Genomic DNA, 24,914 nt, shown 5'->3' with positions numbered 1-24,914 from the left:
GAAAGGGGAAATGTAATAATGGAGGAGGAATAATAGTGAAGCTGCTCTGTTGAGGTAGTAACCAGTTTTATTTTGTATTTTTGCTAAGAACTGTGGACTAAAATGAGGCCCCAAGATGGGGAAGAATGAATTCCCAAAGGGACTGCAAATGTATGAGAGGAGCTGAACTGCCTCTCTTGCAGAAATGCATTTTGATTTAGTGATATAAAGTGATGTGCCAAGTCCTGATTCAGGTAAGTAAAATGAATGTTTGCTGTCAACTCTTCAAATTCAGTAGCAGGGAAGACTCAAGTAGGACAGACCTGACTGTTTGACGCAGCCCTGGAACTTCTCCAGCCACAAGATGGGTTTAAAGCAGAGCCCAGGATTCTCTGCCTGCTGTGCCATTGAGGGGCAGGGTTTGGGTGTGACTGGACCGTGTCCTGCCCCGAGTGGGAGTGGTGAAGGTCCAGCCCCGTGCCAAGTGCTGGGCCAGCTCTGGGATGTGGGTGTGCCAGAAGGGTTTGGTGCAACCAGAGGTGGCAGGCAGAGATACCTCACTTTTATCCTGCTCGAGGCTGTCCCAAAGCTGCTGGGCTTGCCCTACATTCCACTCATCCCAGGAGTTTAAGCATCTCCCTATTCCCAGTGACACTCTGCAGTCTTGCATTCCTCACAGAGCTGCTGGTGCTTTCCCCTGCAGCCTGGGGGACGTTCTACTACGGACAAGAAATTACTTCGGTTGTTTGGCTTTTTTTTAAGCAAAGAATACAATATCACAGAAACTCAGTAGGTCTCTGAACAGTTAAAATCCCAGAATCCCAGCCTGGTTTGGGTGGGAAGGACTTTAAAGCCCATCCAGTGCCACCCCCTGCCATGGGCAGGGACACCTCCCACTAGCCCAGGATGCTCCAAGCCCCATCCAACCTGGCCTTGGACACTTCCAGGGATTCAGGGGCAGCCACAGCTTCTCTGGGCAACCTGTGCCAGGGCCTCCCCCCCCTCACAGGGAAGAACTCCCTCCTAGTATCTAACCTAGATTTCCCCTCTTTCAGTTATTGGAGATAATGTTATTTCATCCAAATATATCAATCTCTCCACACAGTTTGTCTCCCATTCCCCAAAGCCTAACTCTATGGGATAAATATCTGAGGAACTGTTTTTATTTTGGTTTAAGCTGTTCAAATCACTTAAAAGAGGGTTATTAGGGGGGAGAAGATCTAATTCTGCCTCTTAAGCTATTTTTCAACATATTGAAAAGATATAATACGGTTGTGTTTGGGGCTTGAAATCTGTGTGGGAAAGTCATTTTATAAAAGAATATAAAAGAATAGCCTTTTGCTATGAAGGTTTGCCAATATTTCATCAAGTCATATGTCCCTGGAAAGTGTCTGTTGGCAGATGTCCTGTGGAGACGTGTGTCCTGTCCACCAGGGATGTTCCATCTGGATTGTAACGTCCCTGCCAAACTGAGCATGTGCAACCCTCAGAATAACGAGACACCCTTTGCTCCGTGAAGAACAAAATTCCCTTGAAGAACAAAATTCCTTTGCAGCTCTCCCTTGTGGGCTGCACAAAACTGTGGCTTGGAGAAGGAAATAAAAAAGGGGTGAGATGTGTGAAGGGTGTCTTGAAGGGTCTGTGGTTTCTTTCTGATACAGAAAGTCGGGGTGAGGGACCCAAGGAGGGCACAGCCAGAAGAAAGGGGAGAAAAGGGAGCGACTGAACACAAGGAGAAGCGAGTGTGAGGGAAGGACAGGACAACAGCACCTGGGAAAGAGCTGAGAGACCAAGTGAAAACAGTAAATAATCTGGATTTACAGACAGCAGCAGGTTTTGAAAACTCAAGTATAAGAGATAGGAGCAAAAGGGGAAATCCAATTGTTACTTGAAAAGAGACCGAGAGCGACACTTTTCCCCAGGTAACCCTGCCCTGCACAGGATGGGGATGCTCTGGGTAGGAAGTGGAACAAAATACTAAGCAGGCCTATATTTAACTTACTGCAAAAATACCCCCCCATTTAGCTGAGGTAATGATGGTGAGATAACACAATATGCCATGGGGAGAATGGAGAGACCAGACTGGCTTTTATAAGGAGTTTTATCTGTCCCTCCCTTTCCTCTCTGATACCAGTGCTGCTTGATTAATTAAATGCCATTTTAACCACGAACAGCACCTACACCAGAGAAACACCAGCACATTCTCACCACTAGAACTGCTTTTCAACTGAACTGCTCATGTAAAGAGGCAAAAATGCTGCCAGTCCTGAAAAGTCAGGCATGAGGTGACTCGTGTTTGGTGATCAGCAACTGATCCTGTTGTACCTCAGATTTCAGCTGTAATGCAGAGGTGTTTGTAGCACTAGAGGAAATCAGCAGCAACTGTAAAACCTTTAGACTAGGCAAAGCACTCTAAATGTGATTAATTTTTTTATATTCAGTGCATGGTTCGGCTTCTTAAATAGGTTTAGGCTGTATACAGGGTAAAAATAATGTAAAAAAGAACAAGTATCTGTATGAACAGATTCCAATTAAGCTTAATTAGGATGGATGATGATACCAAAGTATCTTTTATTTCAAACTTATTCTTTTAATATGACTTATGGCATGCAACATGAATACAAACAGGCATCAGACAAACTGCAAAGGAACAAATGAAAACCAAAATCACTATTTTCTTCATTATAATTAATTGATTTGATTCAGATATAAAAGCCAAACTAAAGACCCCATTCTTAGTCTCTATCAAATATGAGCCACAAATATAACCTGTGATTTTGTACTGACTGAAGTAGCCTGTAGGTGTCCACTGAAACATTCTGCCCATTGGTTTCAAAAATCATGTTAGACACACATTGTGCTTTTCATCCTCAGAGTGAGTCTGAAATAGTGCATTTCAAAAGGAACAATAAACAGTGGGGCAAAATATATACTACTGTGTAGAGGTATAATTTCCCCCTCTTAATAATATTTTATAAACTTAAATCTGCACCTTTGTAATCTATATTTATATCAGATGTTGCCATATGAAACTTCTGACATCTACTAAATTGTATTAGTGCTGATATCTCTAACCCCTGAAAATTTATTGCTCAAATACTGCAGCAAAGCTTCTGAAAGCAAACCAGTAAGTACAATTCATAAATATATTGTGCATATATCTAAATACAGAATAACAGAAGCATTTACCTTTCGGTATCTCCAGTGACTGTGTCCCCTGCTCTCTGTAGAAGGAAAATAAATAGTATTAAGCACGACTATAAACCAGACTTCCTTGGTGCTCTGAGCACATCAGTGTCTGCAGTGAAACAAGTCACAGAGGTAAACCACAGTCATTCTGTAACTCTGAGGCAAAGGAAATGGAACATTTAGTTCAATTTCTAACTAAATGTTATTTTAAAATGAAGATCGTGTTTAAACCAACTTGTCTCTGCACCTGTAAATTAGTTTAACTGCTGTACAACTGTGAGTAAAGCTCCTCAAAAGAAGAAATTTGTTAGAATGTCAGTGTTTGCAGAAATGTTAACATTTGAAAGGGAGTTGAAGTGTAAAGGGCAAATGCCACCATATCGAATAAAGAATATCAGAAGGATGAACTGGCATCAAAAGTTTCTTTTCTGACAATCTCACACAGCTTTACAGAACTTGATTTACTACACCAATTACTCCTCTGAGGTTTGGGAGTGAACATGTCTTTAGTGGTAAGCAGTAACTGAAACCAAACTTTATATGGTAGAGGTGTTCTATCACAGCTGAAAAATTAAAATTTACAAAACCTGAAATTACAAAAAAAGAGAGTACTTTTAAAAATGAATATGTATTTTTTTTACAAATGCCAAAACCTCTACTTGCAAAATCTTTGACAATACAGTTGTCTGAATGACCAACCAACAAACAGATCATTTTTAAGCATGATATTTGTGTTTTAATGTCACTGCTCAGGCCTGCAGAAGGTATTTAATCACTCGTGGCTTCAGGGCACAGCTACAAACCCAAAATGTAAGAGGCAGGAAGTTTGCTGGGGCTGTTTGACCACAGGGCCCTGCACAGGGATATTTTCTCGTATTTTCTAAGAAACCCTTAAATGTGCAGGGACAAGGACACTTTTTGCCACCTCCTTCTTCTTGCACCCCACTGGGGGACCCACCTGCAGAACCAGTTACCAGCTTTTACTGCGCTGTTTCTACTGCAGGAAGAGAGGAACTGCCACCTGGAGCAGGTAAAAACCCTGAGGTGGTCAATTAATCCCAAAAATAACCCAGAAGTTTGGAGGGGATTCCACAGTGATATTAAAATACTTCATCCCCTGCTTGCACCCAGTAAGACTGAGGGCAGAACGACATTTCCATGTAGATCCACACAACTGCTTTCCTTCTTGAGCATCTCTGATATTCAAAGGTTTCCTCAGATCCAGGGGAGAACTGGGAACATGGGGAACATGTTTTTACCTTCCACAATAATTGGGATGCTACAAATTTTACAACTAACTCCATTTCCTCCCATTGCCACATTAAATACCAGCCTTTTACTCGTTCTGCTGATTGCCTCAGCTAAAATATCCCAGCCAATGTGAGTGTCAAAGATGGAATCATGCAATAAGAGACCTTATCTGATGAAAAATAATTAAATAGTGCCCTTGCACTTAAAAGCAGGGAGTTCTCTGACACACCTTGTTGAAATCAGGCAGAGTAGAAACTCCCCACTGAGTGACTGGGTACACAAAACTCTTAACAGGCTTTCCCAAGTGCTATAAATACCTCAACTCTCCTTAGAGGACACTGAAATCCAGCCCAGAGAACTTATAAAAATGAAATACCATCTCGAAATATTCCCATTTTCTCAGTGCAGACTGTAAGAGGTAGCAGCACACACCTAAAGCAAAATATCTGCTTGAAGAGCTCTTATTTTGGTGCTGCCAATGCAACTGCTAAATACCAGTGAGCCAGCCTGATCATCCCTGGAATGACTGTGGACAGCCCAGGCAAAGACTGTGTGGCCAAGCAAGCAAAAGCACTTTGACAGCAGCACTCCCCATCCTACTGTTATAAAAATAGAACTTTATTCATACCAGAAGGCTCAAAGCTTCTCTTATCCCTCTGACTCCTAGAGTTTCTAATTTTAGCAACTGAAAGTGGGATTACTAATTCAGTCAGGGTTGCCCATTCTGTTGCTTCAGTTTCTTTTTCCAAACCGCTCCCAAATGGTTTCAGAGCAGGGTTTATTCACCCTCTCTCCCAAACGGACTCATCCCACACTCCCTTCCCTGACAAGGCTAAAACAACCCCCCTCTCGCTGTGCTGCCCATTAGCTTTTCATCACCCATGTTACAAATTTTCCCTGCTGAACTAACCCAGGTATTTATTTCCTTCCAGATAAATGCACAAGGAACACCCACACCACAGGTGATCACCTTGGATCGTGGTTCCCGAGTTCCTTTTGATCAGATATATTCCATCAGCTGCAAACATTCATGAGGATGATGTGAACCTGCATTTACTAGGCTGAAAAAAAGCCATGCTAGAGGGAAATGTGCTCCTGTTAATAAAGCACATCTTTCTAGAGGTCAGTCTTTCAACACCCCTAATTTTCTGCATTACCAAGCACTGATTTTTAAAGATACTGAATAATGTAATATAATTAACTAAAGCATGGTTTGTAGTAGGGAAATATAAAATGATTCCATAACATGGGGAAAAAGAAAAATAGGAGTTAAGCACTATGTAAATTTTAACTGTTTATTAGTTCACTGCAATTTAGAAGAGAGTGAAGAAGAGCATCTACATAAATACAGAAAATAGCTGATATGAGTACTTGAAAGGTAGAAAACCTATTTATGACCTTTTAAAGTTTTTATCAATAAAGAATTTATTAAGAGAAAAAGCTCTGTTCCTGACTAGCTGATTACTAACATACAGATTATTACCAGTGTTTAAGTATGGACACTCAGGTTTACTACAGACCTTTCTCACATATTTATGACCTTTCATTTGAGTGATTTTTCTCCCCAAAGAACCCGCCATGGGAGTACAATCTAGTTACTAGCAACCTTTCAAAAGGATTTCTGACAGTCTTTATGGAAACACCCCCACACTGACATTTCTATAAATGCCTACATGCAGATATAATTAACTTCCTCGTGTAATTGTAATTACATGCAGACCCAATACTGACAGTGACTTCCACATGGAAGGCTCCTACCTGCAATTTCAGCCACCTCATGGATAATTTTGGACCAGTTTGTGACACTTGAGAACAAATTGCCTTATTCCTGTTCCCAAACTAAAACTTCATCTTTCTAAAAGGCCACTTTCCTGACTCGTAGACGTGTGGGAGGCTCGGGAGGCACAAGTCTTGTCGTGCTGTCAGAGGCTGTAAAGCACAAATTCTGTGAAATTCAGGTCACTGGCACCTCTCAGCCTCCTTCAGTCAGCTCCACACTTAGGGAGCTCTAGGGATTCCCAGGGATCTGCTTCTGCCTTGCACGAGGAGAAATGAAAGGACAAAAAGCCTGTATGGTCTCCCAGGCAGATTTGAGGGTCCTCTCCCAGAGGAAATCCTGGAACTTCTATAAATAGCTTATAACAACAACAACAGAAATGGTTCCCTCGAATCAGAATGTCTTCTAAGAAATAAGAAAATCACACAAACCACAGAAAACAGAAACCCCAAGTTGCAGAGATAGTGTGGAAAAAGTCATTCTTTACTGTAGGAAGACACTGGAATGCTTGTTAATGAGATTAGAGTAGTTTGATAATGTGTGTTACTAATCTCAACTGTCAAATGCAATCTAATCATTCCATCTAGATATGTCATTTATTCAGATGCATTATAAACACTGTTCTTCCATTCTTCTGATCTCAGATACTGGATTATTCATAATAAAAGTAAAAAAGCAAAAATGTTTCCTCTTCTGCTTCCTTAACTCACTCATTCAGTATCCTAAACATTTCCTTACATGATGTGTGTTCAGAAGTGGCCTTGTTGTCAGCTCTACTTATCTCTCCACCTCAGTGAGCTGATGCTTCAGCCACTGAATATACTCTCAAAATTATTGTGCTCATCTAAAAACGAAAGCGGCCTTTGAGGTTTTCATTCCCCTCCCTCTGGTTGAGGGGAGAGATAACAGAGACAGGAAATCATCAAATGTAATCTGCACCTAGGTACAGTTCAGAGGGACTCAAATTCACGCCGAGGAAACCAAAAGGGCAGGTGAGAAGATTAACTGGAGGCAGAAGAAAAGTCTCGGGTCGGAATTGGTAATGATGTGGCAATTCTGAAGGTTATGGCAGCTCTGTAGGTGAGAGAGGAGGCAGCCAAAGGTGAGGGAAGAGGTAGAGGGGAGTGGCTGAGGTTAAAGGGATGTCGTGAAGCTCCAGAAGTTACACACACCAGGGAAAACCAGTGAATTCCCTCCCCTTTCTTTTCTCACTTCCCTTTTCTGCCGGGCAATGCTTCAGTCCCCCAAACCCCATCTCCTGCTGGGGAAGGGAGGGAGCCTGAGAGGGGAGGGGGAGAGGACAGGGAGCACGGACTGAGCCAGGGACTGCAGGGGCAAACTCAGAGGAGAGTCTAAAACGAGCTCCAGCCGGCTCCCTGCACACTGATCCTTCCATCATCATCATCAGCAGGAGATATTTGGGTGATAATGGAGATATTTGTATTTCGTGCATCTTCTGGATGATGAATATTGTAATTATCACAGCAGTAATATCAGTTGTAGCCAGTGTTTATCAACAAATGCAGAGTTGTATCAATCTGAATGGCTGTTAAGTTTAGCTTTAGGCTACATATCCCATAAACCACTTTTTTTTTTTTTTTTTTTTTTTTTTTTTTTTTTTTTTTTTTTTTTTTTTTTTTTTTTTTTTTTTTTTTTTTTTTTTTTTTTTTTTTTTTTTTTTTTTTTTTTTTTTTTTTTTTTTTTTTTTTTTAGAATCCTGGTGAAATAGTAAAAACAAGCCATAAATTCGTTTGCTGCAATAATACAATACAGTAAAATTCAGTTCTGTTGGGGCTTCTGGAGTCAAGAACTTGAGAATATTTTACAAATGGCAATTTACAGTTGAAGGTACAGCAGGTTAATGACTGCTTTGATGGCTGACCTTCATTAGTAGTTTGTAGTAGTTTGTTTGGAGACTGCAGAATGTCATAATTTAAGTATGCTCTAATACAGCAAAATTACTTATGGAAACACTGCATATGTTTGGATACAACCAGCTCATATTTGTTTTGCTGTAAAGTGTCCTAATATAACTACCAATTTAAAGAATTCCAAGCCAGCAAGGGAGCCCAAACATTTGGAAAATGTCCCATAAAATCCCTTTTTCCTTTTGAACTGTTTATAGACCAGTGAGGAGTGCAGTTTAGAGAACCATGTCTGAATAGAACTGTGAGGAAACATATCACTGGATGATGCTCCTCAAGGATCCACCTTACAGTCTGAGAGAGATACTTGTCAGCTCAAGCTTTCCTGTGACTGTTCTGGTACAGTGCAAATGCAAAATAACAGTATTTCACAATCAGTGCAGCTGGACAGAATCAATCTGCAGCTACAGAAGCCAGAAATATTTCAATTAGTTTCTCTGAGCAGCCAGAATCCAGACAATCATCCTCAGAGTGATCCCCCTGCAGAAATGCAAGGCAGGGAAAGAAGGTTTTCCATGTTACAGGTACTTAAACAAAAAGCCAAGGTAAAATTTATCCAGCAATCCAGAAAGGAAATAAAACTCTGAAGAAAGTAATTCTCCTCCCTGACAGCACAGTTTTGTTTCCTCCTGAAAAAGCAGGAAGGAATAAATAAAACATAAGCGCTTTTCCTGCAAAATTGGCAATAAAAGACTCCTCCTTCAGCCAGAGGAGCTGAACACACGATTCTCCCAGACTATCTGAATTAATATACTTATCACACCAGCACTCAGACTGCCTCTCCTCCCAAAAAAGGCATCTGGAACATCTGGCACATCCCAGCACGCCCACACTGCAGGAGAACCAGCCCTGCACTGGTTTTGCACACGTTTTAGTTCTCAGCATGTGCCATTAAACTTTATGTCATTTGTCAAAGCTGCCTCTGCAGCTCCAGGAGCAGTTAAAGAGCATTTCCATCACCCCGTGCTAAAGGAATGCATTTCCAGCTTCCTGTCAGCAGCAAGAAGGAAATAAAAAGCAAGTTAAGCCAGTGCTGTGTAACGATGACTAACCCTAAACTACTGTAATGCTTCAAATTATCTTCACAATCAGAAGTGACTGCTGGCACAGCACTCTCAATGACTACCCTAAAGCAGCCACTGTTTCTCTTTTACTATGTAGGGAACATTGAAACGAAATAATTGATCTTAAAATTCATTAATAATTAAGTCTTTCTACACAGTGAATTCTAATTCACACACACACACAAAATAAAATTAGGAGATTCAAATCTATACTCCAGTTTCTTAATATATGATACTACAAAGCAAAGTATCCAATTACTTTGTAGATAACAGGCCCAGAACATTTATTGCCAAGTAAAACCAGGTCATTATCCTATTGGAAAATTTAATGTAGGAACCAGCAAATTGAATTTCAGAGCTTCAGAGACTCGTGCAAATCTGAGGCAAACCCACAAATTTGAACACCAAGTGGGTTTCCAGCCTGGATCTGGAATAAGAACTTCAATATTCTTTCTAGATAGGAGCTGGTTCCCACAGTGCAAAGTGGAACCAAGCAGCAGAAAGTGCACGGTTTTCTATAACTTTTTAAAATCATGAAGACTTTTTCTAGACCTTTTTGTGTGTTGTGTCATGGGCAGAAATGAAAAATGAAAAATTCCTCATGTACATCTGGTCTAACGTGCAGAAGTCGTACGTGACAAGTGAATTTTCTTCAGAATGAGCCCTGGTAATAAAAAAACAAAAGCATGCTCAGATTTTAACTCTGTTTTTATAGGCCCAGAGTTTATTCCAATAGTGCATTCCAAGCAAACTATAGTTGATATACTTTAGTGATCTTTACAGGTACCTCACTATTTAGGCTGAACCTGGTGAGCTCTGTCACTCCAGAAGTGAAGCACTGATAAACACAGCGAGTCATGTTCTAAGAAACACTCTATTAATTATTAATTATTTATAACAGCCTTGCTAATTGTAATTGACTCTTGCTGAGGTTCTGTGCCATGCATCACAGAGCTGCATATCAATTCAATTAGAGCTGGAAAGACACCCTGAAAGGGGGCAGTGTTTCTTGACAGGAATATTTTACTGCAACGTGGCTTCATGCATCAGTTTGTATCCTGGGCAGACTGCCAATATTGCATTACCTAAATATCCATTTTATATAGGAACTCTGCATCCTCACAGCAACTTACAAAATCAGGCTAATTGTTTAATTTTAGGTTCCAAATCAACATTCCTTCCAAAGCACTAATCTAGTGGTGAATCTCTGCAATTACCAATTTTGCGAAACTTCTTATGTCTGATAATTTAAACTACTGTAAAGTAAGTGCCTTTTTTTGTTTGTTTGTTTTTTGTTACATATTTATGTAAGTGCTTAGAAAATGAAGCCGTGGCTAAGTGAGGCTCAATTTTTCCTGCCATCAAGCCATCCTTGTTTGCTGTCAAGATATTTTGATCTACACATAAAAGTTGTACTGGGCATCTGTTAAGCGGAGAGGAATTCATGGAAATGTGATTCTGACAGTTCTGCAATTCTGACTTCCATTAAAAAATCCAGAACAAATGCAAAAAAAAAAAAATCTAAATCAGTTTTGTCAAGTTTTCTAATACAAATGTAGCAAAAGCTGATTTAAGGTGATTTGGTTGGGTAATGTTTAGAGGTATCTTGTTTTGATTAACCTTAGCCTTGTTGTAGAATGGATTCTTGACAGAATAAAATCTCCTTATCCAAATAAGCAAATATATTAAAATGCTTATGAAAATTCTGGCAGCACCTTTAGATATTAAGGAGTTGAGCTGACCTACTTAAACCCTAAATTTCTACCTAAGAACGCGACACCTCTGATACTTTTCTCTTCCTTTTGGATACCAAGCTGCCATGAAATGTTCTGAGATATTTACCATTTTCACTCAGGGCAGCTCTCTTTCAGGACTCATATGCCAGTTTTTTTTTGCTCCGCTTTTCAGAATTCTTTCACTGTTGCAAGTGGAAAGACATTAATGTGGATGATTCTGTTCTGGCAAGAACCCAACAAATCTGTGTCAGCAACTCTCGTGTGTTTGTCGACTCAGTTCCTCTTGTGCATCTAAAAGGCAGTTGACGAAGTGCCGGAGATATTCTGATTCCTCTGATTATCTCCTGAAGGGCTAAAAGGGTCTGTTTTAATGTTGGTTGAAAATTTATGGTGGTAAAGGAATTAATCCCACTCTGTCAGTCCATGAATTATCATTTTCCATGTGCCCTCCTCTGTAGTTACTGCCCATTACAGCAGAGTTTATGGGACAGCAACTGCTCTGACGTGTAAGGTGGACCAACCACCACGTGGAAAGTTGTCTCCTCCCAGAATAACACCTGTTTTCCAGTTTCCTGCACTTCCTTCACACCTTTGAGAGTTGACATATTATGTCATGAGGGTATATTTTAGTATTATTATGCTATCAGACAATGTCATACTGCTAATTTATCAAGGCTGTTTCAATTAGTTGCATGATGGTGTGGAAATCATGCAAGAAAACATAACTTCAGTTCTGAAATCCAGGGTGTAATTAGCATCTTATCCCACAACACCCATTTTCTTTTCATCAGAAGTTAGGGGAATCAACAGAAAATCCACAGTCTTACAAAAATCGACTAAAGCCAGCTGATACATCTACCAAGTTATGAAATATTGTTGGGTTTTGTTGCAGACTTGTCTAATAATTTTCTCATTCATCCTAGTAAATGAGCCACTGCTTTCCTCTCTGGGTTTGAAATCCTTTGCTTTGACTTTGTGGTACTGACAGTCTCTGGAAGAGATTTAAATCTCCACAATTTAAATAAATAAATTTAAATAAACAGTAACTCCATTAAGCTCATCTGTTTTTGTAAGACATAGTAATCAAAGTGGAAATACAAAAGCTTATAAACTAATCTATAATAAATTATTATCAGAGGCTGAGTATAGGATCCTTATGAACCTTCAGAGCAAATACAGTCAAATTAAACTAAATCAGTGAGACTGAGTAATTAAGAGCACTATTTTATTAAAGGATGATAACAAATCATCCTTGCCTTGTGTTTTTCTGGGTTGTTTTGACTCTTAAGAGAAAGTCACGATACTGGCACTGAGCAACTTCCTTGCTGCTAAAATACAGCATTAGAAGACAAAGTAGAAGAAAATAGCTGTATCAGTGCTAAAAATTGGAGTGTTTTCCGTGTAGATTATGGAGCAGTGGCTTGCTGAGGTACTCACATGATAAAGTGGGACTGTGTTGTTCTCTGCCAGGGAGAAGTTGAGGATGTCCTGCTGTGCGGGCTCCAGCCGGACGTTCACGGTGGGTGTGAGCACAGAGGGGCTCAGGGGGTAGCTGGGATTGCCTGGGGGTTTGCCCTTTTTCCTTGACCTCCTCCCCGTGTCCCTTTTGTTGTCCTTCTGTGTCAAAGGCTCCTCTTGGATCACCAGGATCTTGTCGTCACTCAGGTACCGCAGCAGGGAATTCTCAGAGTCAGTTGTTGGAAGGGAAAAGAAAAACAGAAAAAAAAGAAAGATTAGTAAGAGGAAACAAACAGAGAAGCCTTTTGGTTGGCCAAGGACCAGCACTTGGGGCTTTTAAACTTGGGAAAGAACCACGTGAATGTCGAGGGAATTGGGGGGGGACTGCCCTGGGCTGGGTCCCACATGTACTGCCACCACCCCCTGCCATCTGAGGGGACAGGGAGTGCACAGAGAAAACGTTCCTTGTGGTGCAGGGAACATCTCTGGCACCGTTCCAGAGACCAGGATTGTCATGTCAGGGAACCTGACAAACTGCAATGATGGTCTTAGGGAGATGTGCTCTGTACTTGGGCACAGTTTCAAAATGGGACTCGGCCAGGCAGCGAGCCTGAGGAAAGGAATCTGTAACAGTGGAATAGAAACTGAACATAAATCAACGGATTTGGAGTAAATCAGAAAAGGCTTGTGCCTTAAGTGAAAGTTATTTCCGCTTGGAATGGAGGATTACTGAAAAAGCAGTTTAAAATCTTGTACTGATTTTTAAGAATATCATTGTTTTTGTCACATTTAAAGAGTCAGGTTAAACTCTCAGCTACCAGACTGGGCCTAAAAGATTCCGAAAAAAATAGCATTTAAGAATCTTTAGCAATTGGCATCACAATAAATATGTTTGTATATTTGATGAATATTCTTTTGATTTACCCAATCGTTTTTTATCAGGGGAAATAAAAGAAAAAAGGAACTTTGCTATCATCATGGTTCTGGCAAAGCTGATAATTCCCAATGGAATCAGTAGAAGTTTATATGACTAGAACTGCTTGTCTGAACACTGACAGTACAGTTGCTGATTCTTGTTCCAAATTTTCATTCATACTAATCAAAATGTGTCTTCAAAGGATTGTTTTCTAGAACTGCGAAGATTTATAACTGATTACAATTAACATATCTCCTCCTTTAGAGTCTTCTAAGTCTTTTTTTCTTTGATGTTTGCCATTCTTTATATAAGAATTAAATTCCTCCTACTAATACAAACTTTTAAACTTTCAGAAATAGAAACACAAAAGCACAGATACTAAACAGGCTCTTTCATATTCTCAGAAAAACAGATTTGGTTCCTGTGATGCTCTCTATGTTAGAAAAGGAAAAAAAATGTTGGAGAACAGCAGAGAAAATAAAAATACTCACCTCTGCTCCCCCTCTTGTACATGTTCTGTTCTTTGGACTCCCCTATCCAGCTGTACTCAGTGGGCATCGAAACGGGCCTTAAATCTCCTGGAAACAAGGCAAGAAAAAGGATCTAATATTTAAAAGCTAGAAATAGAATCCTGTAGAGCCAGTAATGCCAGTAAATTCCAGGCATGACATGACCCTCCAGAGCAATCCGTTCTTGGAGCTGCAGCATCCAGGGCCAGTTGAACGTCACGTGTGTAGTGGGTTCTCCTCTTGGTCACCCCCACCTGAAGGGAAGGGCCACTGACTCTGGTGAAATCACTTCTGAATGTAAACAGATTGCAAATTTATTTTTAATAATTTAGTAATTTCTTTCATTGCTCACTCATTAAACAGGGGTGGGGTTTTTTTTGGAATAAAGAGAGAAGAAGTTTTTCAAGTGGACTAATATTCTTTAGGAAAACTAGAAAGACTGTTAGTAGAGGTACAACATCACAGATCTATCAGTGAAACAGTAAAACTCGACCTGGAGAATCCCACGGTGAGTAATGGGGGGATCTCATTTCAAGGAACATTAATTTCAACTGGCTTAAAAAGCAAACGTGGAGCACAGGTTGGCAACAGCAACCACAGCAGAGAAGGTTCAGCCACTGGGGTTTTAATCAGTAGGATTTTAGGGCACTAAAGCTGTAAGATCCTAATGGGGCTCAATCATTCCCTAGTGGAGCATCAGCAGGGCACTGATGGCATCAAACCTGGAGCATCCAGAACTGCTCAGAAAGCATCAGCATCCCAGAGAAACACCCTCCAGATCATGGGTTAAATTTGGATTATTTGTGTGCTAATGCAGTTTTTGAGTCACCATTCTTCCAAAATATAGCTTTTTAAGTACTAAAATGTTAGGGGGATTTTAAGAACAAGCAGGTATATATGACAATTATTCTTCTGGATAAACATGATTTCCTGAAAACTGAAGGGGTAACATGCAGACTACTGAGATTTTCCCATATTACACTTTGGTTCATACTTTAAATTCAAATTCCCTCCGGATTTTCAAAGTTCCAGAAAAGCAGAGCTGTCCATCACAAACAAAAGCAAACTCTTGTGTGTTCCTGGGACCAGGCAGAGCGCCCAACATTCGAAGTCATCATGCAGCAAGAATTTATGAAAGCAAGCCAAATACCTCCATCTGGCTCCAATTTTAATCACAGTTGAGATTTATCTTTATCTTTCATTCTAATTTTATTACAAAATACTGTCACTTAACAGGGAGATAAAGTCTCAATATTATTAGTCTTAAGAGGGAATCCTACTCTCCAGTGCCACAGCATCAAGTAAATGGCCAAAGACATCACTAAAATATCCCGTATATAACAAAGAGTTATTAAAATTTCCCAATTCTGAAAAGGTTTTGTGGATATATACGTGATCAAGTCCATTTTATGATTGATATTCTGCCCTTTTTTACCATAAATCCAGCAAAATTCCAAACCAGGAACTGCCCTTGGGATTTGCTCTATTGAGTTGCAGCACCAGTGTATTGCCAGTGTTCTTCACAGACACATCTCCCTTGACTGCTCTGAGCCTGTGAGAGGTTTTCCCTTTCCTAGATTTCAAAGACAAAAATTTAGGAACTTTTTTTTTTTTTTCCCCAAAAAGAAAATGAAAGGAAAAAAAATCCTTTGTCAGAGAGTAGGTTTTCTATATACATATATATATTTATATGTAAAAAAAGATATCAGCTGCCCCTAGGGAATACTATGACGATTGCATTCTCTGAGGGTCAGAAATAATGACATTTTCAAAATCAGATATAATTGCAGTTTTTAAAAGAAATCTCTTATTTGAAACCTTCAAACTTCATGAAAATGTCTTACTGCCTTGAAAATTAAGCCACTGAATGGAGAATAAATACACTGCTGTATTTCAGTAGTATTTTTCTCAAATTCACCAAACACCAACTAAATCCGTTTAAACTGATAATTCATTTTCAACAGTAGCTTTTATATAGATTCATATACACAATCACACAGTTATATACTTGTACACTGAATATAGATTTACACACACTGGAAATGTCAATGTAAACCAGAGTTAATTATTGCTTTAATAGCTTTTTATATATTTAAGCAGTCCTCATTTTAAGATTCTGAAAGATGGTTCTAGTACTAATAAATGCACTGCAGGAAATTCCTCTTGCATTTAAATCAGCACTGAATTTTGGAGGGCCCTAAAGCTTAGAGACATTTTCATACCACGAGTCTTTCCAGGCCCTTCACTGAAGTTTAACAGCCCAGAACACTGCAACGAGAAACATCTCCAAGAGCTGGGGGGGGGACAGTGAGTAAATCAAGATGCTGGCTGTCCAAACAATAGGAACTGAATTATCAGTCAGCATTAAAATATGTACAGCAGAATAAATGTATAAACCCCTACTCCTGATCATAAATGTTAAAGTGTAATTATACTGATTATTCCTTCACATAAGCTTTTGTCTGGTATTCAGAGCCAACAGGTCTAACAAGGAAGGACAGGTGCTTGGGGGTGTCGCAGTTTGAACAGCACAGTTTGTAAATTTAGCCAGTTAAGGAGGGGTGAAGAAGAAATGCAGCCTTACCATGGGTGGGGGTTTTCTCCCTTCTCCTCACTCCTGCAGCTCTGCTCCTCTCGTACTCAGAGCCCCCAGGGGGGCCTTCACCTTCAATCAACGTGTAGTATTTCCCACTTTCGTGCTCCAGGAAATAGTTTGGAGATTCAGAGCCTTTCATCCCAGACTTCCCAAATTTGCTGATGTCGTCACAAGACATTATTCCAACTTCATCCCTAAAAACAGCAAACCAGAAGATGATGGAGAAATGACCCATTTTATGATGAAGTGCTCACGTACAACTGCCTCTCCCAAGCACTACAAACCAAACATCCCTTAACTGAAATGCTCCGTGTGAGAACTTTTGTAGAAGTGACAATATTCAACAAACGTGCATGAATTAAATAATGATAGATATTCAGGAATTATCTATTATCTGAAAGGGAACATAAGCAATTGTTAGAGGTAAGCAGGCAAGAGTTTCCTTCGCAGAAATGCTTGAAAATGAAATACAGGTGAACATGTGAAAGTAAATAAAACTGATTAAAGACTTCTACAAATACTTCAGTTAGGACTAAAACCAGGTTCTGCTCAGCTAAGTGAAAATTAAGTCACTCAAAACAATGATATGCTGTTTAATGTATCTCTGGACCTTTAATTTTACTAAATAGATTGTGGGGATATTTGGTTTGTTTTGCTTTTATTATTCTAACGAAATCAAAATATAAAATTTTATTTTTCAAACCCTGAAATGAATCAGGTCATGGATACCTGGGGCCATAAAGTCCTGACATAGGAGACAGAATGAAAACATCCTGGAGCGCCGAGTTGTCCATCTTTGAGGACATGCCCATCGTGCTCGTGGGTGTTGTGGAGCTGCTTGTTGGGCTGGTTGGAATCACAGGCTGGAAAAAAAATCAAGGATAAATTGATAAATGAATGATTTCTGTGCTACAAGTAACAACAGAGTCAGTCTGCAGAGTTTTAGGGATCTTGACCTCTTTTTTTGGATTAGATGTTTCTTGAATTCCTGAAGTTTCCTCTAAAAAAGATGTTTAGTGAAACACTGGGGTACCAGAGAGCTCGAGACTAGTTATGAAAGAAACTGATAAAAGACCATTAAATTAATTTAAAAGCCATCTCATGGGAAGGTCTGAGACTCAATCAGAATATGATTTTTAACCAAAGCAGAAAATCAATTATATAGGGAGGAAGGACATACTCTGTTAGATGCCATTAATACAAAAGTTAATTAAAGAACTCTGGAAAACTTGAACTGAATGAAATGATAATGTTGGTTTCAGTGGAAGATTTATTGTTAACAAGGGCAGAACACCTTGGTTTTTTAAAGGAAACAGAATTCCTATTAATTTGGTTTCCACAGCTTTGACCATTGTACCACAGCGATACAAATACAGGTTCTGTGGAAACTAGGAAAGAAACACAAATTAACCTCAGCAACAAAAGTGAGCATCATAAATACTAGAAGTAATAATAAAGTGGGAGGGTCCTTTCACATTTTTATTTCTTAAACTTTTACATGACATTAAACACCATTTTTTGACTCAAATGTCCTGGGGAAGCTCAAGTCAGTGGTTGACAAGCACTAGAAGGACTATAACCAAATATTCTGTGCAGGATAGAAAGGAAGAAACAAAGAATATTTTCCAACCAAGGTACAACCTGTGTTGATGTTCAAGAAAGAGAAAATCTATTTATTTACAAAAATTGTTCTTTGATACAACCACTTTTCTATGGGTGGAAGGAAAACAAAGTGACCTAAAATTTGGTTGAAAGCTGCAAAGACCAGTTCTAATGCTTTTAACTACGAGGCTTTCAATCTTCTAGAAATAAATACTGAAATTACTTTTGTGTAATAATAAAACTGTTTAATCTGCCCCCCAACAGTGAGATAACCAATAGGTTTTTAGAAATCTAACCTTATCACATGATTTCCAAAATCTGAAATGAGCTACTTAACAAAACTTATTCTGAAGCTGCTTAGAAAGTTGCAGAGCATAACAGGTATTTTCTAACACGTAAGAAGAATTATGAAACTGTCACCACTGACAGAAGCTTTTCTACTCATATCACCTGCCAGATTCTGTGTCTCAGGCTAAATCATAAACAGTGCAATGTTCTGGATCAAGTAGTTGAGACAGGAAGGATTATTCCAATTGGAAACTTTGTGCAAATAAAAAGAAAAAAAAAATCCAAGAAATGTTGTATTTTATTGGAAGGCAGTTGCTGGTGCTCACCCAAAAAACCAGAGAACAATTTGTCGCCGCAGATGAAAGAACCGTTTTTACTGAAGTGGGAAGATAATCACAGAGGTTAAAAATTCAAAAAGTCTCCTTTTGTCACATAATACCAACTAGAGACAAAAGGAGAAAGTGGTGTCACTGATGTGTGTCACTGACAGATAATGCAGCACAAAACTCTGGCAAATGTTACCGCTCTGCTCTTGGTAATTAAGCATCAAGGGAAACTACACAGCAAAGGAACTCTACAGTGAGCCCAAGAAATACATTTTACAAGGATTCACAGATTCCGTGTCATCAATAATTCATAAATTAACAATGTGGTATAATTTTAAACATAATTATTGTGGGGAAAATATTAATAACGTCTCCAAATGCCTTAAGCAACAATAGAAAACATGACAACTCTAATTTAAAAATTCCTGCTGTGCACCAGCCTAAGGTAGCAAATATTACTCCTGGCCTCTGAATTTCAAGTTCCTAAATCCTGTTTCCTTTCTGCCTTCCCTGGTTATGGACTGCTTTTGTTTTGTTTTGTTTTTTGCCAGCACTACATCAGAATGGAAAAATTGCTCTGCATGTGGATATGTAGATAAATGGAGTCCACCACGAAATAACAATGCAGAGCAATATCTGTGGGTCCACGTTATGTGACACACCATGAAATATAACATTATCCTGCCCTGGGCCAGTCTGACATTTGCTGAATTGTTTGCAGTTTTGGTCTACTTTCAGTGTGATATTCTTCTGCAGATTTGCTTTGCTGGCCATTGCACCTGCTACTTTTGTCTCAGGATAAACCTCCTGTCTGTGCTGAGTGAATTCTGCTCCTTCCCCAAAGTCTGTCAACAACCCCCGACAGCGCCTGTTCCCTGAGAGCCAATTTAATCCATTAGTGGTAAAAAACTCCATAAAAAAACCCAAATAAATAAAACCAGAAACCTTCCTCCAAAATGAACAGATTAAACTGATCTAGAGGGTTTAAAAAAATGCCAAAGTCGAGCAAAGGCGAGGGGCACTCTGAGCCAACAGGAGAGGGAAGTGAGATCACTGCTTCCAGCAGCAACAAGCTGTTGTGTCAGCTGTCCAGGAAGCACAGGCTTTAGAACCATCTTGAAATTCGATCCTGCTAGTTCCAAGTCATTACTGACAATAATAAACAATACCAGATCCAGGTGAGAGCTGCAGGGAACAGGCAAACCCAAAACCTGCGCCCTGAAACGGATCCAGGTCCGAACACTTGAGCTTGGCTCTGTGGCAGGAAGAATAAAAGACCTAAAGATGCTAAAAAAGACCTAAAGTTGGCTTTCAACATCTTATTACAAAATCTACTGTTAAGAAGTAGCACTAACAATGCTCTTTTCATTTTTCAAAGTGATTTATATTTTAATTTAAATCCCTCTGCTGTCTGGTACAGAAGAAATACATCCCCGTAAGGGAGGACACTGAAAGCACCCTTTGATCCTCAGGGCTTTTGCAATCGGGGTGATCAGGAGAGGACACATCACAAAACCAGAACTGCTGATAATTCCACACAAACAGCTTGGTGCACTTCCACTTTTCTGGCTACCACTCCAAAGGTTGGCATGCTTTGTGAACAATACCGTGCCATCTTTACAGTACAGACTGTTCTCACACTGAGAAAGCTTCCAGAACTAGTTCTGCTTGGGAATTCTGATTCTTTAATATGTGAATATAATGGGAGGGTCTCTATGGAAGCCCTGTGCAAATGCAATTCCCACTTGGCTGCCCCTCGAGGCTCCATATGAGGTTTGCAGGTAGATCCATCATGATCTCGGCAGAGCAAAGGATGCTATTCCTGCAGCACTGGGACAGAAAAAGCCCCGTGGGTGTCACAGGGCCCCTTCCTCTCCCCCAGAGGCAGGCACAGAGAGAGGAGAGGTGGCCCTAAATCCCTGAGAATTCCTGCAAGGATTTACACAAACTCTTTAAGCGAAGCCACCACGTAGGATTTGGGCACTTGGAGGAAGGAAAGATTTAGGAAGTGCCAGGCAGGGAGGAAATTTGCCTGGATAGGCTTGAGGGGGTTGGTTTTTTTTCATTAATTGAAAAATCATTCAGAAACACAGTCATGTATTGTTTGATCCAAACAAAACAGCTCTGAGAAGCCTCCACATTGTGGATGTGCTATATGGCATTAGTGACAAGCATGAACAGCTGCTGATTTACTGACAAACCTTTCCTTGAACAGTGACATTTTTAGTTCAGGGTTTCACTCAGGTTCTCCTACGTATTGTTGATGTTGTATTAAAAACCAGCTATGGTGTTCCCAGTTAATTTTTTTTGGTACCAACATGTTTTCAAGGAGGGCACAGAAAATACCAGAGGTTCCATTAGCACTGCTACCAAAAGCTCAGCTTGATGAGAGGTGTGGAACAGAAGAGGAATTCTCCTGAAATTTAATAGATCTGACACACTGGACCATAAACAAGCAGTTTTGACAGACTGAAATACTGGAAACAGGGAGGCACTGCTGCCTCTGCCAAAGCAGCTGCTGAACCTTGTTCCTCACAACATCACCTGTAAATATTCTTTCCCTCTACGAATTCCTGCGGCTCCCAGTGCCACCCAAACATGGAGAAAACCACCTTATTGCCACACCAACTTATCTCAGCACCCTGTTTCAAAGGAATTTGGGACAGGCTCTTGTTCCTTTTGCTGGAAGGAAAAATTCCAGTGTTTTCTCAGGAGCAAAGGATTTCCCAGGACACCAGTGTTCCAACAGTTGCCTTACCTGCAGTGCAAGAGGCTTCCACCTGACGTTCTTCAGAAGGGCAGGAGCAGAGACCAGGGTGTTCTGAGGACGTTTTTTCAGGGTTAGAATCACTCCATTTGGGTCTTCCCACAATGCATTTACCAGGTTCTTTAACTGCCAGCCAACCTAAGGAAAAATTCCATAATTGAATTGTGAAAGCTTTCTGTTGGACTTGAAATGTGAAGAAAACATTCTGGTAACCAGAAAGGCCTCTTACAGCCTCTCTGTGCAAACACCAGCAGTTTTTATAAACTCTGATTCCTTCTGTTGGACTGAAATGATGCTGCTGAAGCTGAATTTTTATTATTTTTTTCAGTTCTGTTTCTCAACAAAATAAGGCAGAAGTGAACACTGTTTCCCTTTTGATCATTTGGGAGGTCACTGAGCATTTTAAATCAAAAGATGAGGATTAGAAGTCATGTTATAACAACATATGTAACATATATGTAACAGTTGTAAGACCCTAAATGGAGATAAATAGTCATTTATTGATTTATCTGTACAGCCCCTGGGCACAGCTGAGTCACCAACTTACTACAAATTGCAAACAGAGCCATAAAAAAGGACATCACTGGTACTGAAAGGGAAAAAACCCGACTACTTAGAGCCATTTCTTAATCTTCTTGATTACTTAAATATTAAGTTACCCTGAATTATTTACACAGGAAAACAGAAAATATATTTTCAAGGCTTTTCTTTTTTCCCCTCCCTTTTCTGTCCTGGACATGGCAGATTTTTACAGTGGTAATAAATGGCCACAGTAAAGAACCTGCCATAAATGTTATGACCATCACAAGTCTTAAGCCCTGGTGTTGAGCAGGAATGGGAATGCTGGGTCCACACAGCAGTTTTCCAGACACAACCTTCCTGAGGCCAATTGCAGCAGCCTTGAAGTGAAAATTGCAGAACAAAGATCTCAGGAAATCCAACAGCAGGAACGGTACAAATATATGTTAGTCTGTGCTATTGTATCTGCTGTGCTTTTTGATTATGTTTGACCTCTCAGAGTTCAGTATAAAATTTTTTTCCTTTTTTTTTCTCCTAAAATTAACTAGTCAACCATATAATTACCCTCCAGACTAAAATATGGATTACCACTGCTATTAAAAACCAAGAAAATAAAATATTTAGGAGGTCAGAAACAGAGCAGTCTACATAAATCCCCATGTCATATAAATATATATAGCTATATATAGGTATAGTTATAATTATATAGGTATAATTTATAATTACTTCCTCTTAATAGGAGATAATATCTGATTACACAGAAAGGTGTAACAGGTAACAGCCAAACAAATCAAGGGTGTCAGCTCAGGTCCCAAACACTCCTCCAGTCTCTGTCGTGTTTGTAAAAGGACAGAGGCTCTCTCTATTTTTTTTTTTCCTTTTACTCAATTCCAGGAATAAAAAGGAACTCCTTTTTGATTTTTATAGATTGCTGTAATTTTCGGATTGCTGAAATCTGTAGAGTTCCATGAGCTCCTTTTAGAAAAGAGTGATAAATAATTAAGTTAACGATAAATTATTCCAATGAGAACCTTAATGACAAAACCATTAAATCCCAAGATCTATTAGAGAACAGGCTGCAGTCATTACTACTGGGTGATGATAAAATGCTCTTAGGAATTTGGACACGTTATTATAAATTGTATTACTAAAAATATCTTTGGAAAAAAAGAAGCCATTACAGTGGATTAAAAAATCTTAGTTGAAAACCAGTCCTGGAGACGGATTTTGACATTTGCTCTCAAAGAGTAAGTCCTTAAAGCAATTACCAACTTCCAGCTCTGGTGAGATGCATTCACCAAAAGGGTATTTTGCTCCTTTAAGATTTTTGGCACAAACATTCAGTCAATCGGATGCTATAACATGGGTTAAGATATTTCAGCAATGAAAGTTAAATTAAAAACGAAAAAAAACGACTAACACGATACTTTCTTATTTATCTTCCTGCCTAAACAAAATTGGATGCTAATTTAGGTGCTAAATGTGGAATAAACCCAGAAGAATGCAAAAGAAGTCACTGAAAATGGTCAGACAGGCAGAAGTGTAAAATTTTGCTGGTTTACTCTTAGGATTGCTCTAATCATTAATTTTAATTTATTTGTATATCCTCAGTGTGGAAAGAAGGGCTCTAGGGAAAAAAAGCCTCTGTGCATTTCTATCTATATTGAAGAATTTGTTAGTTTTCTCATAGAAATAAAGTGGAAAATTAGGAATATATCAACTTCAAAAATCATAGTTCCAAAAATATTAATCCCTCCAATAGTAAATTTCTTTACCAGGAAATTCCAAAATGCTGTGGTAATTTTGTAGAACTAAACCTGATACTTTTCTATACCTAAATCTGATAATTTTATGTACCTAAACTGAATAATTTTGTAGCTGGGACTGCATAACTAATATGTTCAGAAAAACATAACTCACTTTCATGAACCAACAGCAAACAAGTGTTTCCTAGTTCTCCAATATCTTCTTTATATTCTCTCTAAAATGAATTTGTTCCTTCTCATTCAGAAGATCTGGATTTGCATGGATGGGATTTGGGATGCATTTTATCAGCAATAGGGATTTCAGCATTTTTATAAATCCAAACTCAGTTCGTGCTGGGCACTTTATTTTTTAAAATAAAGTCTACCTGGCGAATGAAGACTCACTGAGGATTTGAATGAAAAACAAACTAACACCAAAAATCCCTGATGTTGCAGACACACACAAAAGCCTGAAGAAAATCCAGGCTGGTGCATTTGTGGGTGATTGCAGAGGCATGAAGTGCCTGAGAGACTTATCCACTGAAAGGAACGGAAAAAACAGCTGAGCTGGTGAACATGGTGATGTTTATCTGGGATGGAGACAGACAGAGCAGCAACCAACAGGAATTGAAAAGCTCCCTCGTTGGGCATTTGGTCTGGAAATCAGTTGTGCAGAATATTTTCTAAATATTTAGCTCCTATGATATTGCACAGCACCTGAAAACAAGGAATTCTGCTCTGACTGCAGTAACCCCTCCCATGAACCAGGACAGATGTTTCCCCTCCAGACTCTTCAAATACAGAAGCAAAGCCATCTGGATATTTACCCAAATCTCCAAAATTTGACCTCTTTTCTTATTTGCATTAAAAAACCCCCAAGACAACAACTTGTGTAAACTCAACTTTTTTGTTAAGGAAGCAAACTATCATGCTTTCTTATTTTAAGTCTGTAATTCACTTTGTATCTTTAGGGAATTAATCAAGGGAACTGGTTTGATTAACATGGAAATCAGAAATTATTATTAGACAAAAATGTGCTGGAAGATCATAAGACTTTTCTGTCACTGAAGGGGAAGCTCGTCATTACCACCTGTAGCTGATTCACCCTTATTAATATTCTGTCTGTTCCCAACAATAATTGATGATGGAAAACCAAATGTTCTCCCATTATCTTACATAGTTATTTTCATTAACTAATGGAGCAACACAGCAAGAATCCAAGAAGCAGCAAGATGTACTACTGGAAGACTTGCTTTACTAAGCCTTT

The 24,914-nt window shown here is 39.3% G+C and overlaps 1 protein-coding gene across 5 annotated transcripts in view; it reads right to left on the bottom strand.

Annotated features, from left to right (window-relative positions):
• LOC114073715 (connector enhancer of kinase suppressor of ras 2-like) overlaps positions 1 to 24,914 on the bottom strand; it is a 176,284-nt gene that overhangs the window by 28,699 nt on the left and 122,671 nt on the right. For all 5 annotated transcript variants that reach the window (XM_027911449.1, XM_027911448.1, XM_027911451.1 and 2 more), the window contains 6 exons: positions 21,375 to 21,521; positions 17,130 to 17,263; positions 16,389 to 16,594; positions 13,787 to 13,873; positions 12,359 to 12,612; positions 3,169 to 3,203 (listed from right to left, as the gene is read on the bottom strand). In XM_027911449.1, the coding sequence (XP_027767250.1) occupies positions 3,169 to 3,203; positions 12,359 to 12,612; positions 13,787 to 13,873; positions 16,389 to 16,594; positions 17,130 to 17,263; positions 21,375 to 21,521 (863 nt within the window). The remainder of the gene's footprint in view (positions 1 to 3,168; positions 3,204 to 12,358; positions 12,613 to 13,786; positions 13,874 to 16,388; positions 16,595 to 17,129; positions 17,264 to 21,374; positions 21,522 to 24,914) is intronic.

This window comes from Empidonax traillii, unplaced genomic scaffold (assembly GCF_003031625.1).
Source record: "Empidonax traillii isolate 1590-97213 ecotype Southwest subspecies unplaced genomic scaffold, ASM303162v1 scaffold32:size1966603, whole genome shotgun sequence".
NCBI classification, from domain to species: Eukaryota; Metazoa; Chordata; class Aves; order Passeriformes; family Tyrannidae; genus Empidonax; species Empidonax traillii.
Note: the sequence above shows the minus strand (reverse complement) of the source record. Positions and strands in the feature narration are given on the sequence as shown.